General features: G+C 46.3%; 1 protein-coding gene across 4 annotated transcripts in view; it reads left to right on the plus strand.

The window, feature by feature from the left end:
* The window catches only part of grid2ipb (glutamate receptor, ionotropic, delta 2 (Grid2) interacting protein, b), a 71976-nt gene that overhangs the window by 6831 nt on the left and 50647 nt on the right, over window positions 1–14498 (plus strand). For 3 of the 4 annotated variants that reach the window (XM_069180910.1, XM_069180909.1, XM_069180911.1), the window contains exons 3-4: window positions 211–543; window positions 1291–1445. In XM_069180910.1, the coding sequence (XP_069037011.1) occupies window positions 211–543; window positions 1291–1445 (488 nt within the window). Of the gene's footprint in view, window positions 1–210; window positions 544–1290; window positions 1446–13505; window positions 14192–14498 lie in introns of those variants that run through there. The other variant, XM_069180913.1, reaches the window with a different exon arrangement.

Below are 14498 nucleotides of genomic sequence, written 5' to 3' on the forward strand. Positions count from 1 at the left end.
CTGGGAGGTTGAGTTCATGTGTTAAATCTACAAGATGCGACAAGAATGACACTGATTCAGAAAGGGACCTCTTTTGTCATTTCCTACAATCGTTGACATGATTGATCTGGCACGTTATGATTTTTTCCAATCAGGAATCCCGCTCTGTGGTTGTGGCTCTCTCTGAGTGAAGAATGTGTGTGTATGTGTGTGTGTGTATATACACCACAGATGGACATCGCCCCTGGTCCTGATGGCCGCTTCGGCTTCACGATCGTGGGAGACTGCCCCCTGCTGGTGGAGGACTGCCTCCCTAACTCGCCGGCGGGGAGGAGCGGGCTGCGGGCGGGGGACTACGTGCTGGAAGTGAACGGGATCCCGGTGAAGCAGCACGAGATGGCGGCGGCCATGATCAAGACGTCCCAGGGCCGCACGCTGCGTCTGGGCGTGCTCTGCCTGGGCCGCCGGCAGAAGCGGGCCAGCAGCAGTCTCAGGGACTCCCAGCAGGGCGGCGACAGTGTGCGACAGGACCGCAAGCACAAAGCCCTGGAGTTCAACAGGAAGGTGAGCGTTGCTACCCCCAGAGGGGCTGCAAAGAGGTGTAACAGCCGCGTATAGCATTGGTGCATTTTGGGCCTTTCTGATCTGTTTCAGTGATTTATGTGTCCAGTCAAAGTTTCAGATGATACAAAAATCACAGGGGTGGCAAAAGCAAGAGCAACAAAGGAATGATATAATCAAGTACTTGGCTATAAAATTAGGGAGTAACAATTTAATTGTTCATTAATCAGTGCCAAGTGAGTACAAGTGAGTCATAAAGGCAGAAGGAACATCTACTATATATTACGCAAGGAGCTGCAGGAAGATTCATTAAAAAGATCTGGGTGGAAGTGTGGCATTTATATCCAGGGGAGTTAATGCTTAAGCTACAGGGCAACCTAATTTAAAATATGAGGTTTTGGCCTCTATACTACAAAAAGCATGTTATAACCTTAACAAAATTCAAAGAAGAGCAGCGAGACAGAGGCCTGACGTCAGGGGATTGTCAAATATGGATTAGTTAAAAGAGCTAAATCTCTTCACTGTAGGAGATTGGGAGTTCATTTGAACCTGCTGCAGTACTGATATGAAATCTTAATTGGTACAGATGGGACCAATCCAGGGTACTTATTTTATACTCACTAGTGAAACACGGATAGTAAAGAGAACAGGAAATACCTCTTTACACTAAGAGCGGTGGGTGTGTGGAACAGGCAGTGTCCACTGCCTCCTCGCGGTCGGTGCCTCACGAGCGTGGCCCTGTGTGTGCAGATCGAGGAGGTGCTGGGAGACCAGCCGGAGGTGAAGGAGAAGCTGTTTGCGGTGCTGAAGCAGTACGCCGCCGAGAGGAAGGTGGAGTGTCTGGCCACCGCCCTCCCCAGCATCCTGACAGAGGAGACGCATCACCAGCTCATCGACAACATCAGGTACCTGCCTCCACTTCTCTGGTTGCGGTCTGAATCCTCCCGCCTCTCTGCCCTTTGACCCCATCACACCGGGAGAGCCCCTTCCTGGGGTGACTCAGGAGCTGGCTGCTGTTTTTGAGCAGAAACTGTTACACCGGGCCCGTGGGTGGGGGAAGAAAGGGCATGGCTAATTAATTATTTTCAGAGTCTGTTCAGAGGAAACGATTCTGGAGTTTGTTGGATGAGTGGATGGCAATAATGTAATTATAGAAATAGAAGGAGGAATGGCGGATGACTGAGATGCACAGGTGAAACAGGCAGGAGAGGTGCATAGGAGGGGTCAGGCAGGCCTGAGGTGAAGTCAGGAAGGGTTGATGGGTGATTAACAGTGGGGGTGTCTGAAAACTGGAACTGGAGGATTGTAAACTGCGAAAAAGACCACAGTTAGAACTGAGAGCACACGCATATTAGTGACTCAATGTCTGAACCCTGAGGAATGGTTCCTCAGGGCTTAAATAGCCTGTGAGATTCCCTAATGAGGCTGATAAGCCCGGCCTGATCTCGTTAGGGATGGCCTTGACGAGCTCGTTCCACATGTGGAATGCGCCGTGGAATTGAATGGGGTTGATGCAGGAGCATTGGAGCTCGTCAGGGCATCACAGAAACAGGATCCTTTACAGACAGCAAAGGGTCAATCTCCGTTTTATCCATAGCAAGGACAACACTACACTCTCTCGCATTTCCCAGAGCTGGTCCTTGTGTAATACGACCCACTCCACTCAGGCCAGCCCAGAAGCCTCTGCTCAAGCTGACATCTAACTCCATTCCCTGATGTGAAGAAATGTGTGCATGGTCACTAATTTCTGCCACTTGAGATGAATGCCTTCTAAATGCAAACTGATCCTTTTAACTGAAAGGGGGACTTTGCAGCTCCTTAATGTATTCAGGAGGGTTGGAGAGGCAAAACTCGTTTAAGTCGTGTACAGGCAATGTAAATGTGTTGCTGCTCGTCCTGTGAACAGATGCGTGAACAATGTTCTTTAAAGATGATTGTCCATGCACATAAAAAAATGTTCAGGATAACCACAAAAGGTAGATGTTAATGGGGAAATTAAAATTATATTTTAATGCAAAGCAGGCAGTGTAATTTTCCAAATTATGTAGGTCATATAAACATGGCAATGTTTGTGGCCCAGACATAGTTTGGTTAGTGTTGTTGCACTATATAAGGCACTCTGTATTAGAGTACCTTATGTGTGGAGTTTGCATGTTTGTCTCAGGTCTTTATAGGCCTGTTCCAGTTTCCTCTCACTTTTGTAAAGACATGTTAGCTGGGTTAATTAGTGTTTCTAAAATGACTCTCTCTAAATTTCACGTGTGTCGATGGCGATAGAGTAAACTCCGGCCTAGTGCCCTGAGCCTCTGGGATAGACCCCAGCTTGTTATGATCCTTACTGGGAATAAGTTGCATTCTGAACATTACAGGAAACATTAATGCATTTGGTAGTTTTATCTACAGTATGAGTATCAGAAATGATAGATCAATGAGAGTGTGTAACTACTTGGTTTAGATCAAAGTGCACGCTGAGCACTAACTCAAAGCTCATTCTGCTCAGATATTAAATTGCTGTCAGACTGAATATTAAACCTGTGAAAGTCTGCAGTGGCTAATGAATTGCAGTGTCGGCTTGCTCCTTTGTTTTCTTACATAACCACGGCTTTCACTAGCTTTATCTCTGCTTGTTTATACAAAAACTCTCCATTTGCTCTCTGTGGTTTACTCAACAGTTCTCCTGTTTCCAACTCCTTCACTGCCCTAAAGCTGCTCCTGTTACTGTATATTCCATTGCAAATGACAAAGAAGTGGGCTGAGCACATTTTTCAGGAGGGGTGATTCGGTGGTGATTGACTTTTTTTCTAAGCAGCAGAATGGAATGGAAAAAAAAACAGACAGACACAAAGACCAATAGGAGGAAAAGGGATCACAGTTTCATGCACTATCCAGACATTTTTGGTTAAAAGACATATATACAGTTTTATACACATCTACTCTATAGTTCTAACCAAACATTTCACAACAGTGCAGGAAACACCTACAGTATATATGTGTGTGTACATAAGTGTTTATACTTTTAACCACAGGTGATATGTATATAACCATCTATGTAATGTACAAACACTATAAACAGATGGCGATAGCATCTGGGGATCTAATTTGTCATAACGGTCTGATATGATTTTCAGATATGGTTGGGAAAGTCTGGGAGCGATAAAATGAGTTGAAACTGTTGATGTCATCGGTATTTGCGTCCTCTGTCAAGAGGCATGGACAAGCAGTTTGGCTGCAGGCGGTCTGATTTTCCCTGGTTTCTGAAGTGTTGACTAATGGGGAAGGATGGTATGCCCACTCTGTAATGTCACAGGGACACTGGAGTCAGATCTTCAGATGTAGAATAAGGAGGTGCAGGGCTAGATCTCATTACTCATGAGCACGCCCGCTGTTGAAACAGCAAAAAGAAAAAAAAGAATCTGACCATGAAATATAAATGATCTAAGTTTTAGAAATAGCAAAAAATAATACACTGAAACTGGTCTTAAACATTCAATAACCCTTTGTCCTAGTTTTGGATAATCAAGACTAGAGAGTACAGGAAATCCTATATCTCCACAATTGCCACCTCTTGGTTTCTCCAAAGAACAAATTCCCCTTTCTATATTATAAATGATATGGCACTTGCTGTTTCCTGTTTGCTCTGTACAGCAGCTCGCTACTTCAATGGGAGACGCAGGGGTTAGTAAAGGAGGGGAAAGTAGCACCCCGAACCGCGTGGGGAACCCCAGTGGTCCGTTTGGGTTGGCTGACTCGGCAGCCTCTGGGGTGTGAAGACATGAAGAGCCCTGACTCATGGAGAGACACTTGAGAGGCGCTGCCTCACGACTGGGAGCTGGGCCCTCAGGGGTAGAGAAGGAAGAGGAAGACTCCCCTGAGGGTCGCTCGAGATGTGCTACCTCACGCCTGGGAGCGAACCCCTCAAGGGGGAAGAGAAAGCATCCCTGACTGGGCCAGGCCCTCAGGGGTCCGAGGGGAGGAGAATGAGCGAGTTAGAGCTACCGAGAACAATGTGGCCGGGGGCCCCTCTGGCTCCGCTGTGAGAACCTCCCCAGAAGGGGTCAAGGAGGCGCTGGCATCCTGAGGTCGGGGCAGTGAGCTTCACTGACCCCCCAGAGGGAGCCGGAGTGCCAAGGCAACACGACAGAAAGAGGAGGAGGAGGAGGGAATTCAAAACCTTTAATTGTGCGTGTGTGTGTTAGCGAGGTTAGTGTTTAAATGGGAAAGAGAAAACTGACTGATCTCGAACCTTCGCCTGTCAGTTTCCATTTCACCAGCTGAAGTGCCTATTGAAGGTAACTCTCAGAGTCCGGAGCAACCTATTCAGAACAGCTCGTCAGAAAGAGCAGAGGCTGAATGAAAAAGGGCTGGAATGGTGTGAGTGCTGCTCGGTCGGTTTCGCCAGCTCACTTTGCCTGACCTGACGAGATCTTGCCCTGCAGCTGGGAATCGGGCCGAGCTAAGGGCGGGACTTCAGCGAGCAGTGGATTGTACCTCCTGCTGTTTCATGTCGTTTCCCCCCCTGTGATACTGCTCTTCTATCGGGGCGAAGCGCCATATGGTCGTAATCCTCTGAAATATGTTTATCCCGCAGAACAGGCAACTGCTCCTCTGCTGCAGCCGCTGTGCGCTCTTGATTTAGACTGGGGTCTCTGCCAGATGCAAGGTAGATGTGACCCATGTTGCTGGTGTAGTTCCCATGAAGCTGCCTGGTGGCCCGGTGGTTTTGGCATTGCAGTAATGACTTGTCCTACACTACTCTGAAGCAAAGCAGGGGTCAGAAACACGGGTGAATCCCCCTGGGGCAGGGTCATCTAATTTAGGAGAATCACATTCTTCGGATTCTCACAGGGAAATCACTGAACTGGCTGCACCTGGAGACTTTAGCTCCCTATAAAAGCAGTTCCTGGGACAGTCAGAGGTTGTCTTTTCACGGACCCTCACAGTTCAGTTAGACAGTGAGTATTCAAATGGACAATCCCGAGATCAAAGTGTTGGATCAAGTCAGAGGGGACTTATAGCAGGATTAAACTGGTAGCAGCCTCGTTCGTTTTCCAGGCTGGGACGCCGGTAAGTAAGAAGATGGTTGATGAGCGCACCTGGTCAACCGGAATCAACCGAGGGAGGCTCTTGCAACTGCTATTTAGGGGAGATAGTTACAGTTGAAGTGGAGACCCCTTCACTATCAAAAAGTGGGGATCTCTCACATACTGGTGAGGACGGAGCAGTGGCACTGTGGCTCAGGATCTGTGCCTGTGGCTAGAAGGTTGCCGGTTCAAATCCCGCGGCTGGCAGGGGAATCCTACTCTGTTGGGCCCCTGAGCAAGGCCCTTAACCCCAACTGCTCCAGGGGTGCTGTATGAATGGCTGACCCTGCACTCTGACCCCAAGCTTCTCATGTGTGTCTGTGTGTCTCATGGAGAGCAAGCTGGGGTATGTGAAAAGACAAATTCCTAATGCAAGAACTTGTATAGGGCCAATAATGTCAGCAAGCGTAGGCTGCAAAGGAACAAGTAAAGGTGTGTTCCATGCTGAAAGGAGAAGAGAAACAACGTTTCGGGTGTGGAGCCTTCTTTGCGTGTCCCCGAAACGTGTTTCTTTTCTTCTCCTTTCAGCGTATAAGAACTTTGACCTGTCCCAAGGGCCTTAAAGCCCTCTTTTCTATCCTCCCTAGTGGTGAAACCAGGGAGAGGAAAGAAAGGCTCTGCATCGATCCAGCCGACAGCCGATTGGGACCACATGCTTTTTGTCCAACCTTACCTTAACCCAAACCCTAATCAGTGAGCTGGGAGAATGGGGAATTTGTCGCAGTTGTTGCTGGAGAAACAGGCAGAGCTCTGAGGAATTTCCATTTTACTTTCCTTTCTTATGTTACTCCTTTTTTTTGGTGGGCGCCCCAAGGAGGTATAGGGTTGTTTGTGCTGCAAAACTCATTATCAACTGTGATTGGCAAGGGACAGCTCTCCTGCATGAGTCATCTCTCCTGGTACATGTGGAGTGCATGCTCACTTAGTGTGAGAGCACAGTGGGTGGCCTAGCTCTTAAAGTATCCAGTCCTGACTGATCCCTGCCAAAAGGTTGGTATAACAGAGCTATATGTCCTTTTGTACATGCTGTGCCATTTTAATAGATAAGCTGTTGTACGGTTGTAGGTTACACACAAGGTGTGGCCAAATGACTTCTGTGATTTTGGGAGTTCTTCTGTCTGTGAAAGAGAACAGGACGGGAGACATCTCCCTGATTCACCAGCTTTGCCAATGCCCAGCTGGGACAGACTAATCACATAATTGCAGTCTTTAAATTGTTCTTTATTTTTAATCCTCCTGCTTCAATATCTTTTCCCTGTGTTTGCTGAGCTGATTAAAACCTAAGAGGATCAACTACAAGTTTCACATTCTAGGTTTGTGTTAAAGTATTATAGAAAATATTCCACTGTTCGTCCTTGACACAGTGCATTGTCACGTTGGCATTTTCTCTTTTAAAGAAAATATGTTTATACTCTGTTTAACGGACGAAGATTTTGTAGGCACTTCTCCACTGTTTATCGAAAGATTTTTGTTTCATTTTAATTTTAGTTTTTAATTGAAGATTAGAGGGAAATTTGAAGGGTTTATAAAAGCTCAACAGAGGATCAAAGTTATTAGAACAGAAATGGAGATTAATGCAGTGGTTCCTGTCTATGCAGATGGGTTTCTGTGTAATATGGGTTTCAGCTGGGGTCTGGATAATTATGATAATAATCAGAATGTGACAGCGAGAGAATGGTTGTCACTCTCGCGCAAGAAACTCTTTCCTTGCAAATAAGCTTCACAAATTATGAACACTAAGTGTCAATACACTGGTGTAGGCAGAAGTTTGGGAGTTGTGAGAGGTGTTGAAGTGATTCTTAACCTTTGCTTGATATGTTTGTTGGTTGTAAATTATTGTCTGTCTCCCAGAACGTACAGTTATGTGAAACACATTCTCAGTCTTCAGGTGCCTGAGGACATCTTTGTTTCAGACCTCTGGATTAGAGGTGTTTTTCAGGGTTAGTTACCACTAATCTCAAGCCTGCAGCTCTGCTTGCCCAGGACACTGGGGATGCTTCTTGGATTAGGAGTTCCTGGGAGTTGGAGTTCCTTCTAATTTAATGCCAGGGTCTGCTAGTCAAGCAGTGAGCAAGAGGCTGGTGATGAGTCTATTGTAATGAGATGGAGTTTAAGCCTGGAATACAACCTTCTGAGGGTTGAAATCTGTCCAATGAGACCCCACTCTTTTTCTTAAGAGAAAGAGCAATAGCCTCTACAAACATTGATGCATTGGTGCTTATTTAACAACCTTTTCAAAAGCAGCAAAAGCTGTTGTAGGGTAAATGAACTTTTTCCTGCTTGTTTTCCAGTTTGCACTTGGTTCTCAGCTAATTTTATTTTGGCCTTTCTGTGAGTCTTAAATTTAGGATTGTGTGAGCGTAGCCTACTGCCCAGGCACCTGCTGCATTCCCTCTGTGAAAAGTGTTTTTTGGGATCAGACGGCACTGTGCGAAGAAGACGTCAGCTCCGAGTCACCTCCCACTGTGTTTCTGGTGTCCCCGTGAACACGTTTGGGCTGGCAAAGTGCTCAGCTCACGTGGGCAGGAGATTTGCGACAGCAAAGACGTGCGGGAGAAAGTGAGGCCGAGTGGGAGTGGGAGAGGTCGTGATGGAGTCAGAAGACAGATGTGTAAGGGAGGAGGTGATGGGGAAAACAGTGGTCAGCAAGTGTGGTTGGGAGAGTGGGAGCGTGCAGTAAGCATGCCTAGGAGAGCCAGGGAGACGGAGACAAATTGGAGGAAATAATGTCAAGGCTGAAAGGGTGATTCCAGTCTGTCACTGACTCTCTTGGGGGACTAGAGTCCAGCAGTCAGCAGCCATATCACCCTGCAGCTCACCACTGGCCACCCACTGGAAGCTCAGCAGGTGGGAGCCTGGTCAGTACCTGGATGGGAGACCTCCTGGGAAAAACGAAGGTTGCTGCTGGAAGAGGTGTTAATGGGGCCAGCAGGGGGCGCTCGCCCTGTGGTCCATGTGGGTCCTAATGCCCCAGTATAGTGATGGGGACACTACACTGTAAAAAGGCACCGTCCTTCAGATGAGACGTAAAACCGAGTACCTGACTATCTGTGGTCATTAAAAATCCCAGGGCGTTTCTCGAAAAGAGTTGGGGTGTAACCGCGGCGTCCTGGCCAAATTTCCATGCCAATCAGGGTCTCCTAATAATCCCCATGAATTGGCTTCATTACTCTGCTCTCCTCCCCACTGATAGCTGATGTGTGGGGAGCGTTCTGGCGCACTATGGCTGCTGTCGCATCATCCATATGGGGCTGCACACTGGTGGTGGTGGAGGGGAGTCCCCATTACCTGTAAAGCACTTTGAGTGGAGTGTTCAGAAAAGTGCTATACTGTATACGTGTAAGCAATTAATTAATTATTATTATTAGTCTTTATCACACACAAGACGGCACAGCCCAGACAGGAGAGCCACACCAATCTGTGTTCAGGCTGCAATTCTGAGCACCCATAGAGTTTGAGTTAGAGTTTATTATACTCAGAATAAAGCATGAAACATGAATTAAAGGATACAAATGGAAATTGTGTGGAAGTGCACTTGAAACTGAGAACAGATGGCCCTTCTTTCCACAAAGGCTTCTGGGAGTGTGCTACCCAGTCATGCTGTTGAATAAAAATAATGATAATAATTGCTTACACTTATATAGCACTCTTCTGGACACTCCACTCAAAGCGCTTTACAGGTAATGAGGATCCCCTCCACCACCACCAGTGTGCAGCCCCCACCTGGATGATACAACAGCAGCCATAGTGCACCAGAACACTCACCACTCACCACACACCAGCTCTCAGTGGGGAGGAGAACAGAGTAATGAAGCTAGTTCAGAGATGGGGATTATAGGGAGGCCATGATTTGTGAGGGCCAATGGAAAATTTAGCCAGGACACCGGGGTTACACCCCTACTCTTTTCAAGAAACACCCTGGGATTTTTAATGACCACAGAGAGTCAGGACCTCGGTTTCACGTCTCATTTGAAGTTTTTCCCCAGGAAGTCTCCCATCCAGGTACTGACCAGGCTCACTCCTGCTGAGCTTCAAGGGGCTGCTAGTGGTGAGTTGCAGAGTGATATGGCTCGATACCCCAGTTTCCCTCAAAAAGTAGCTGGCTGAATTAATTACCTTAATTAACTACCAAACAGCCTCTCGTTTGTAACCTTTCTAATGTTCTTATGACAAAACCATAATTTCTTGTTTGTTTTTTAAAAAAAAACAAGAATAAGGGAGTAAGCTGATATTATATAACGAGAAATCCGACTTGCTTCACTTATCATTGCTGTACACAGGGAAGCATGCTCTATATTCTATTTTCTGCTCTTAATCCTTTCTTGACAAAAATTGCTGCACTTTAAAAAAGGCAAAGGCAGACGTTTCTTCTTAGATGAGCATTTAAAAAAAAGTGATTTTCGCCCAGGATAAATTACAATGGTGTTGCACTAGTAACTGGCCTGAATGACTTTCCTATATATCCAGTATATAGGTCATCAAAGCAAAGGCACGATATGTAATCTTTGCACTTTCTTGCAGTCACTGTAAAGAAGCAGTGTCCTTCAGCACCCTCACTCTCTACAGCTGCTCATTCAGACATGAAACCACAGCTTAACAGACCCATTATCCTCTGTTATACTCAGATAAGCTTAAGAAAAATGACAATTAACTTATGTATAGACTTGGAAGTCATTTTCTGGTGATACTGAACTGGCTTGTCACATTTTTTTTTCTTTGCCCTTATTATATCGCTGGAACCAGTGTTATCATCTTCACCTTTTGCTTCTTGATTGACACCTTGGTGGCATTTAAAGACAGATTTTGTATAACCTATGGTAGACGGGGACATGCCAGTGTGAAGGTATGCCTTAAGGACATCTGAATGGGAGGTGTGGGTGTTTTAAAAGGCCATGGTTTCAAAATGCTTTATTCCCTGGGATGGTCTTGATAATTAAGCTGTGCAATTGATCATTATCTCTGACATCTAAGAATCTGCAAGAAGTCATCTCCAGCCCTGATAATCTCTGAAGACCCTATTCCGTTTTCATCGTGGGCTTAAGTGGAGTATCTACTGGTATGATGTCAATTACCTGCATCAGATTTCGGATAATACAGGTTGGCCCATCCTTTGATGGGGAGGCAGATAACTGTGCGAAGTCCCGACAGGCACAGCAGAAAATGTAGGTTGTACAAATATTTATAAAATATTTCAACATATATATTCAACACATAATTTGAATGCACGTCCTTCCAAAAGAAAATTTATTTTCTCATTTGCAGACGTACCTTGATTCTTTGTATAGAAGCAGTTCTGGCTCCTCTCATTTCCTTTCATAATGGACTTAATTATAATAATTAATAATTGCTTACACTTATATAGCGCTCTTCTGGACACTCCACTCAAAGCGCTTAACAGGTAAAGATCCCCTCCACCAGTGTGCAGCCCCCACCTGGATGATGTGACGGCAGCCATAGTGCGCCAGAACGCTCCCCACACATCAGCTATTAGTGGGGAGGACAGCAAAGTAATGAAGCCACTTCACAGATGGGGATTACTAGGAGGCCATGATTGATAAAGGCCAATGGGAAATTTGTCCAGGACGCCGGGGTACACCCCTACTCTTTTCGAGAAACACCCTGGGATTTTTAATGACCACAGAGAGTCAGGCCCTCGGTTTTACATCTCAGCTGAACGACGGCGCCTGTTTACAGTATAGTGTCCCCCTCACTATACGGGGGTGAGCGCCCCCTGCTGGCCCCACTAACACCTCTTCCAGCAGCAACCTTCGTTTTTCCCAGGAGGTCTCCCATCCAGGTACTGGCCAGGCTCAAATCCACTTAGCTTCAGTGGGTTGCCAGTTGTGAGTTGCAGGGTGATATGGCTGCTGGCCACAGGAGAGCATTACAAACAAGGTTTCTAGCCCATGCCAGAGATGTCAATTGAGTAAACTGCTGAGACCTTTTGGCAGCATGTAGAGTGATCATGCTCACTGGGCTGGGCTTAAGGGCCTTGGCTGATGTGTGATTGTGCACGGCGACAGAGTTTTAAATTCTGTTCATGGGAGGGGAGAGGAGGTAGAGGTTGGGCTGAAATTTTCTCACATCGCGCTGCTGCCAGGTTTCTGTCTGCTGAGTGGCCTAATTTTCTCTCCTACAAGCACGGGGAATGGAATTAGGGGAGTCTAATTTAAAGTGACACAGAAAACAGGCAATGCTTTTTTTTTTTTAATTGGCTTTCAGCTGTTTGGCTGTTGTCTCCCAACAGAGCCAAGTGCCTCAGTGGAGACCGCCCCCCTCTGGATGACTGATGATTCCAGGCATGGAAATGAAGGAAAATGAATCTACGGAATAAACACCCCAGTTTCTGTTGGGAATAGCGGGGTCAAAGAGGACTGGGAGTAGATCGGGGGTGTCTCCAGTTTAAGTAACTGGCCAGCTTACATTTCTTTCATGGTAGTAGCTCTAAGAGACCCTAAGGTGTTACAGTGCCCATGTGTGGTGCCAAAGTCAGCATCGATTTTTGTTTGAGAAAAGATCACAGACAGCACAGGAGGTAGTTTCATGGTTTCTCCTGCAGATGGAAAAACTGATTTATCGCTCCCCTGCTGCGCTTGGCTCTCTGATTACATCAGGAATCAACAGCAGCAGACTTGTCTTGCAAGCGTATATTTCCTGATTGACATGGGCTCAGTCTCATCACTGCTCTGGTAGAGAGCGGATTACAGTATGCTCATCTGCCATTCATTTCTGGGGTTGTTTTTTTTAATAATACACTGTCCTGATAATAAAAAAAGCCTCTTTTAATTTTTATTGCAGATAAAAGTACTCTAAAAACATTTGATAGCTTGAGCAGAACAGTAGGCTTTTATTAAGTCTTTTATTGCTAAATAGTAAAATCCGACCATTAGGAAGAAATATATATATAAATTTTCCTTGCAACTGTGCCAGGCTTGCCTACCTGTGTGCATTAATTCTATAATTGACAGAAGCCGTACTCATGTTGTCTGTGACTTGGGGAATTTGTTCTCACACTGGATTAGGTATCTCAAATCCTGCTCCTGAAGGCTCCTGATACAAGAGGTTTGGAAAGGAATTGGTCAGCTCTCAAGGAGCCGAAGAACATGGAAAGGAAATGAGGAAATTGTTTGGTAGTTGGTAACTAATTGACCTGTGAATCTCATCCAAATGCTTCTTAAAAAGAAGCCAGGCTGTGAGCTCCAACGACCAGAGTGTCCTTGCATTGCAGTCCCTGTCTTTAGTAATGGGTTGATTTAGGGTGACTGGCAGAGTTGGGGCCCCCCAAGACCAGGGGTACCCCAGATCACACACGCAGGCTCTGAGCTGTGGCAGCCCAAACGGGCGCCGTCATACTGGATTATCGCTGATAGCATTTGTTGGTCTTTTGAAATTGCAAATAAGTCTTTTCGGTGGGACAGATTAATCTCGGCCACATTCATGACTGGCAGCTTAAGAGATGTGATGCTCAGCTGGTCAATAATAGCTTCCTTTCTCTGTTGTTGTTTTTTTTTTAAATCTCCAGACACCAGAACCGGCGGTCCTGGGCTGTTGTGCAGGGGTGTCTCTCTCTGTCTGTGAGAGGCTGCAGTGATTTTCCAGCTGGGCCAGTTAGGGGTAGGAGCCACACAGTCCTCTATCAGGCCTCACTGGAGAGATATTAAAGAGAGGCACGTGCTGATTCACCGGTCTGTCTATGTGCTAGAGGCTGCACTCATTCACAGTGACCTGGACTCGAAAACAAGTCAAACATCAGAGGACTGGTATTTTGTGGGCAAATAATGATCACCTGCACTGCCAGTCAAGTTAAAACAATTTTCTCTCGATGTTTATCAATTTTAAAAGATGGATTCAAACTGATCCAAGTTCCACTGAAATCGCCAAACCATGGCTAAGCAAATCCGATTTTCGTTGCAGTTTTGTTTTCCTTTGGTCCCCCAAAAAATGTCATTCTTCGCCTTCTGTATACGGGGTCTCGCAGGTTGTTAGCCCGCTGGTCTCAGGTTGCCCCAAATTGCTTAAATCCGATCACGGCCTGACGCTCACTGCCAGGGCCGTCTCCACAGCCGGCCTGATGTGGCTGCAGCTCGTTTGCACCAGGCTGTGGTAAAAAAACAAAAAACACTTCCCGAGCCCCGGCGATCTCTGTGCCATCTTCACATTTTTTTATTAAAGACACATAGAATCCCTGAAGGCTGTGTGGTATGTTCAGGTCTTTGCTGTGGACGTTAGATCTGGTAAAATATAATAAGAAATGCATACACACAGTACACTCACACTAGATTTGCTATTTTTGGCTCTGATGGATTTCCTCCTGTTTATCCCGCTCTGAGCTTCTGCAGGTTTTAATGTGCTGGCATTTTTTTTTCTCTGTGGCAGTTTGTAGTCGGGGGGCTATCGGGACTCTGTTCCTTTCCAGACTCCACGCTGCGCTGGGAGGCTTTCCTCCCTTCCCTGCAAATGCATGCTTGTCTGTACATGCGTATGCACGTCGCTCTGCGTTGGATACTCTAATTTTTTCTTCTGGCTTTGGAGGAGGAGATGCTGTAAACACCAGAGATGAGCTGCCTTGGGTGAGTATCGGACGGTGTGGTTCTATTGCTGCTGTTGTCTCAGAGTGCGTGAAGGACAGCGAAGTTTTAACACTGTAACTGGGCTTCTGCAGTCCTGCGTATCCCCCAGGAAAACTGTGGAGGTTTCAGAAAACTCGCTTGCAGACTTGGGTTAACACGCAGGCTCTCTCTCATTGCACGGGGTATAAAGGAAGAAGATTGCTCTGATCCGCAGTCATCTGTCTTGTGATGATTTATGGCTTTTGTCAGTAGCGCACAGCACATTTCTGTGGAAGTGGGAATATGTTACAATAGCTCTTTCTTCATC

The sequence above is a fragment of the Lepisosteus oculatus genome, chromosome 19 (assembly GCF_040954835.1).
Source record: "Lepisosteus oculatus isolate fLepOcu1 chromosome 19, fLepOcu1.hap2, whole genome shotgun sequence".
Lineage (NCBI taxonomy): Eukaryota > Metazoa > Chordata > Actinopteri > Semionotiformes > Lepisosteidae > Lepisosteus > Lepisosteus oculatus.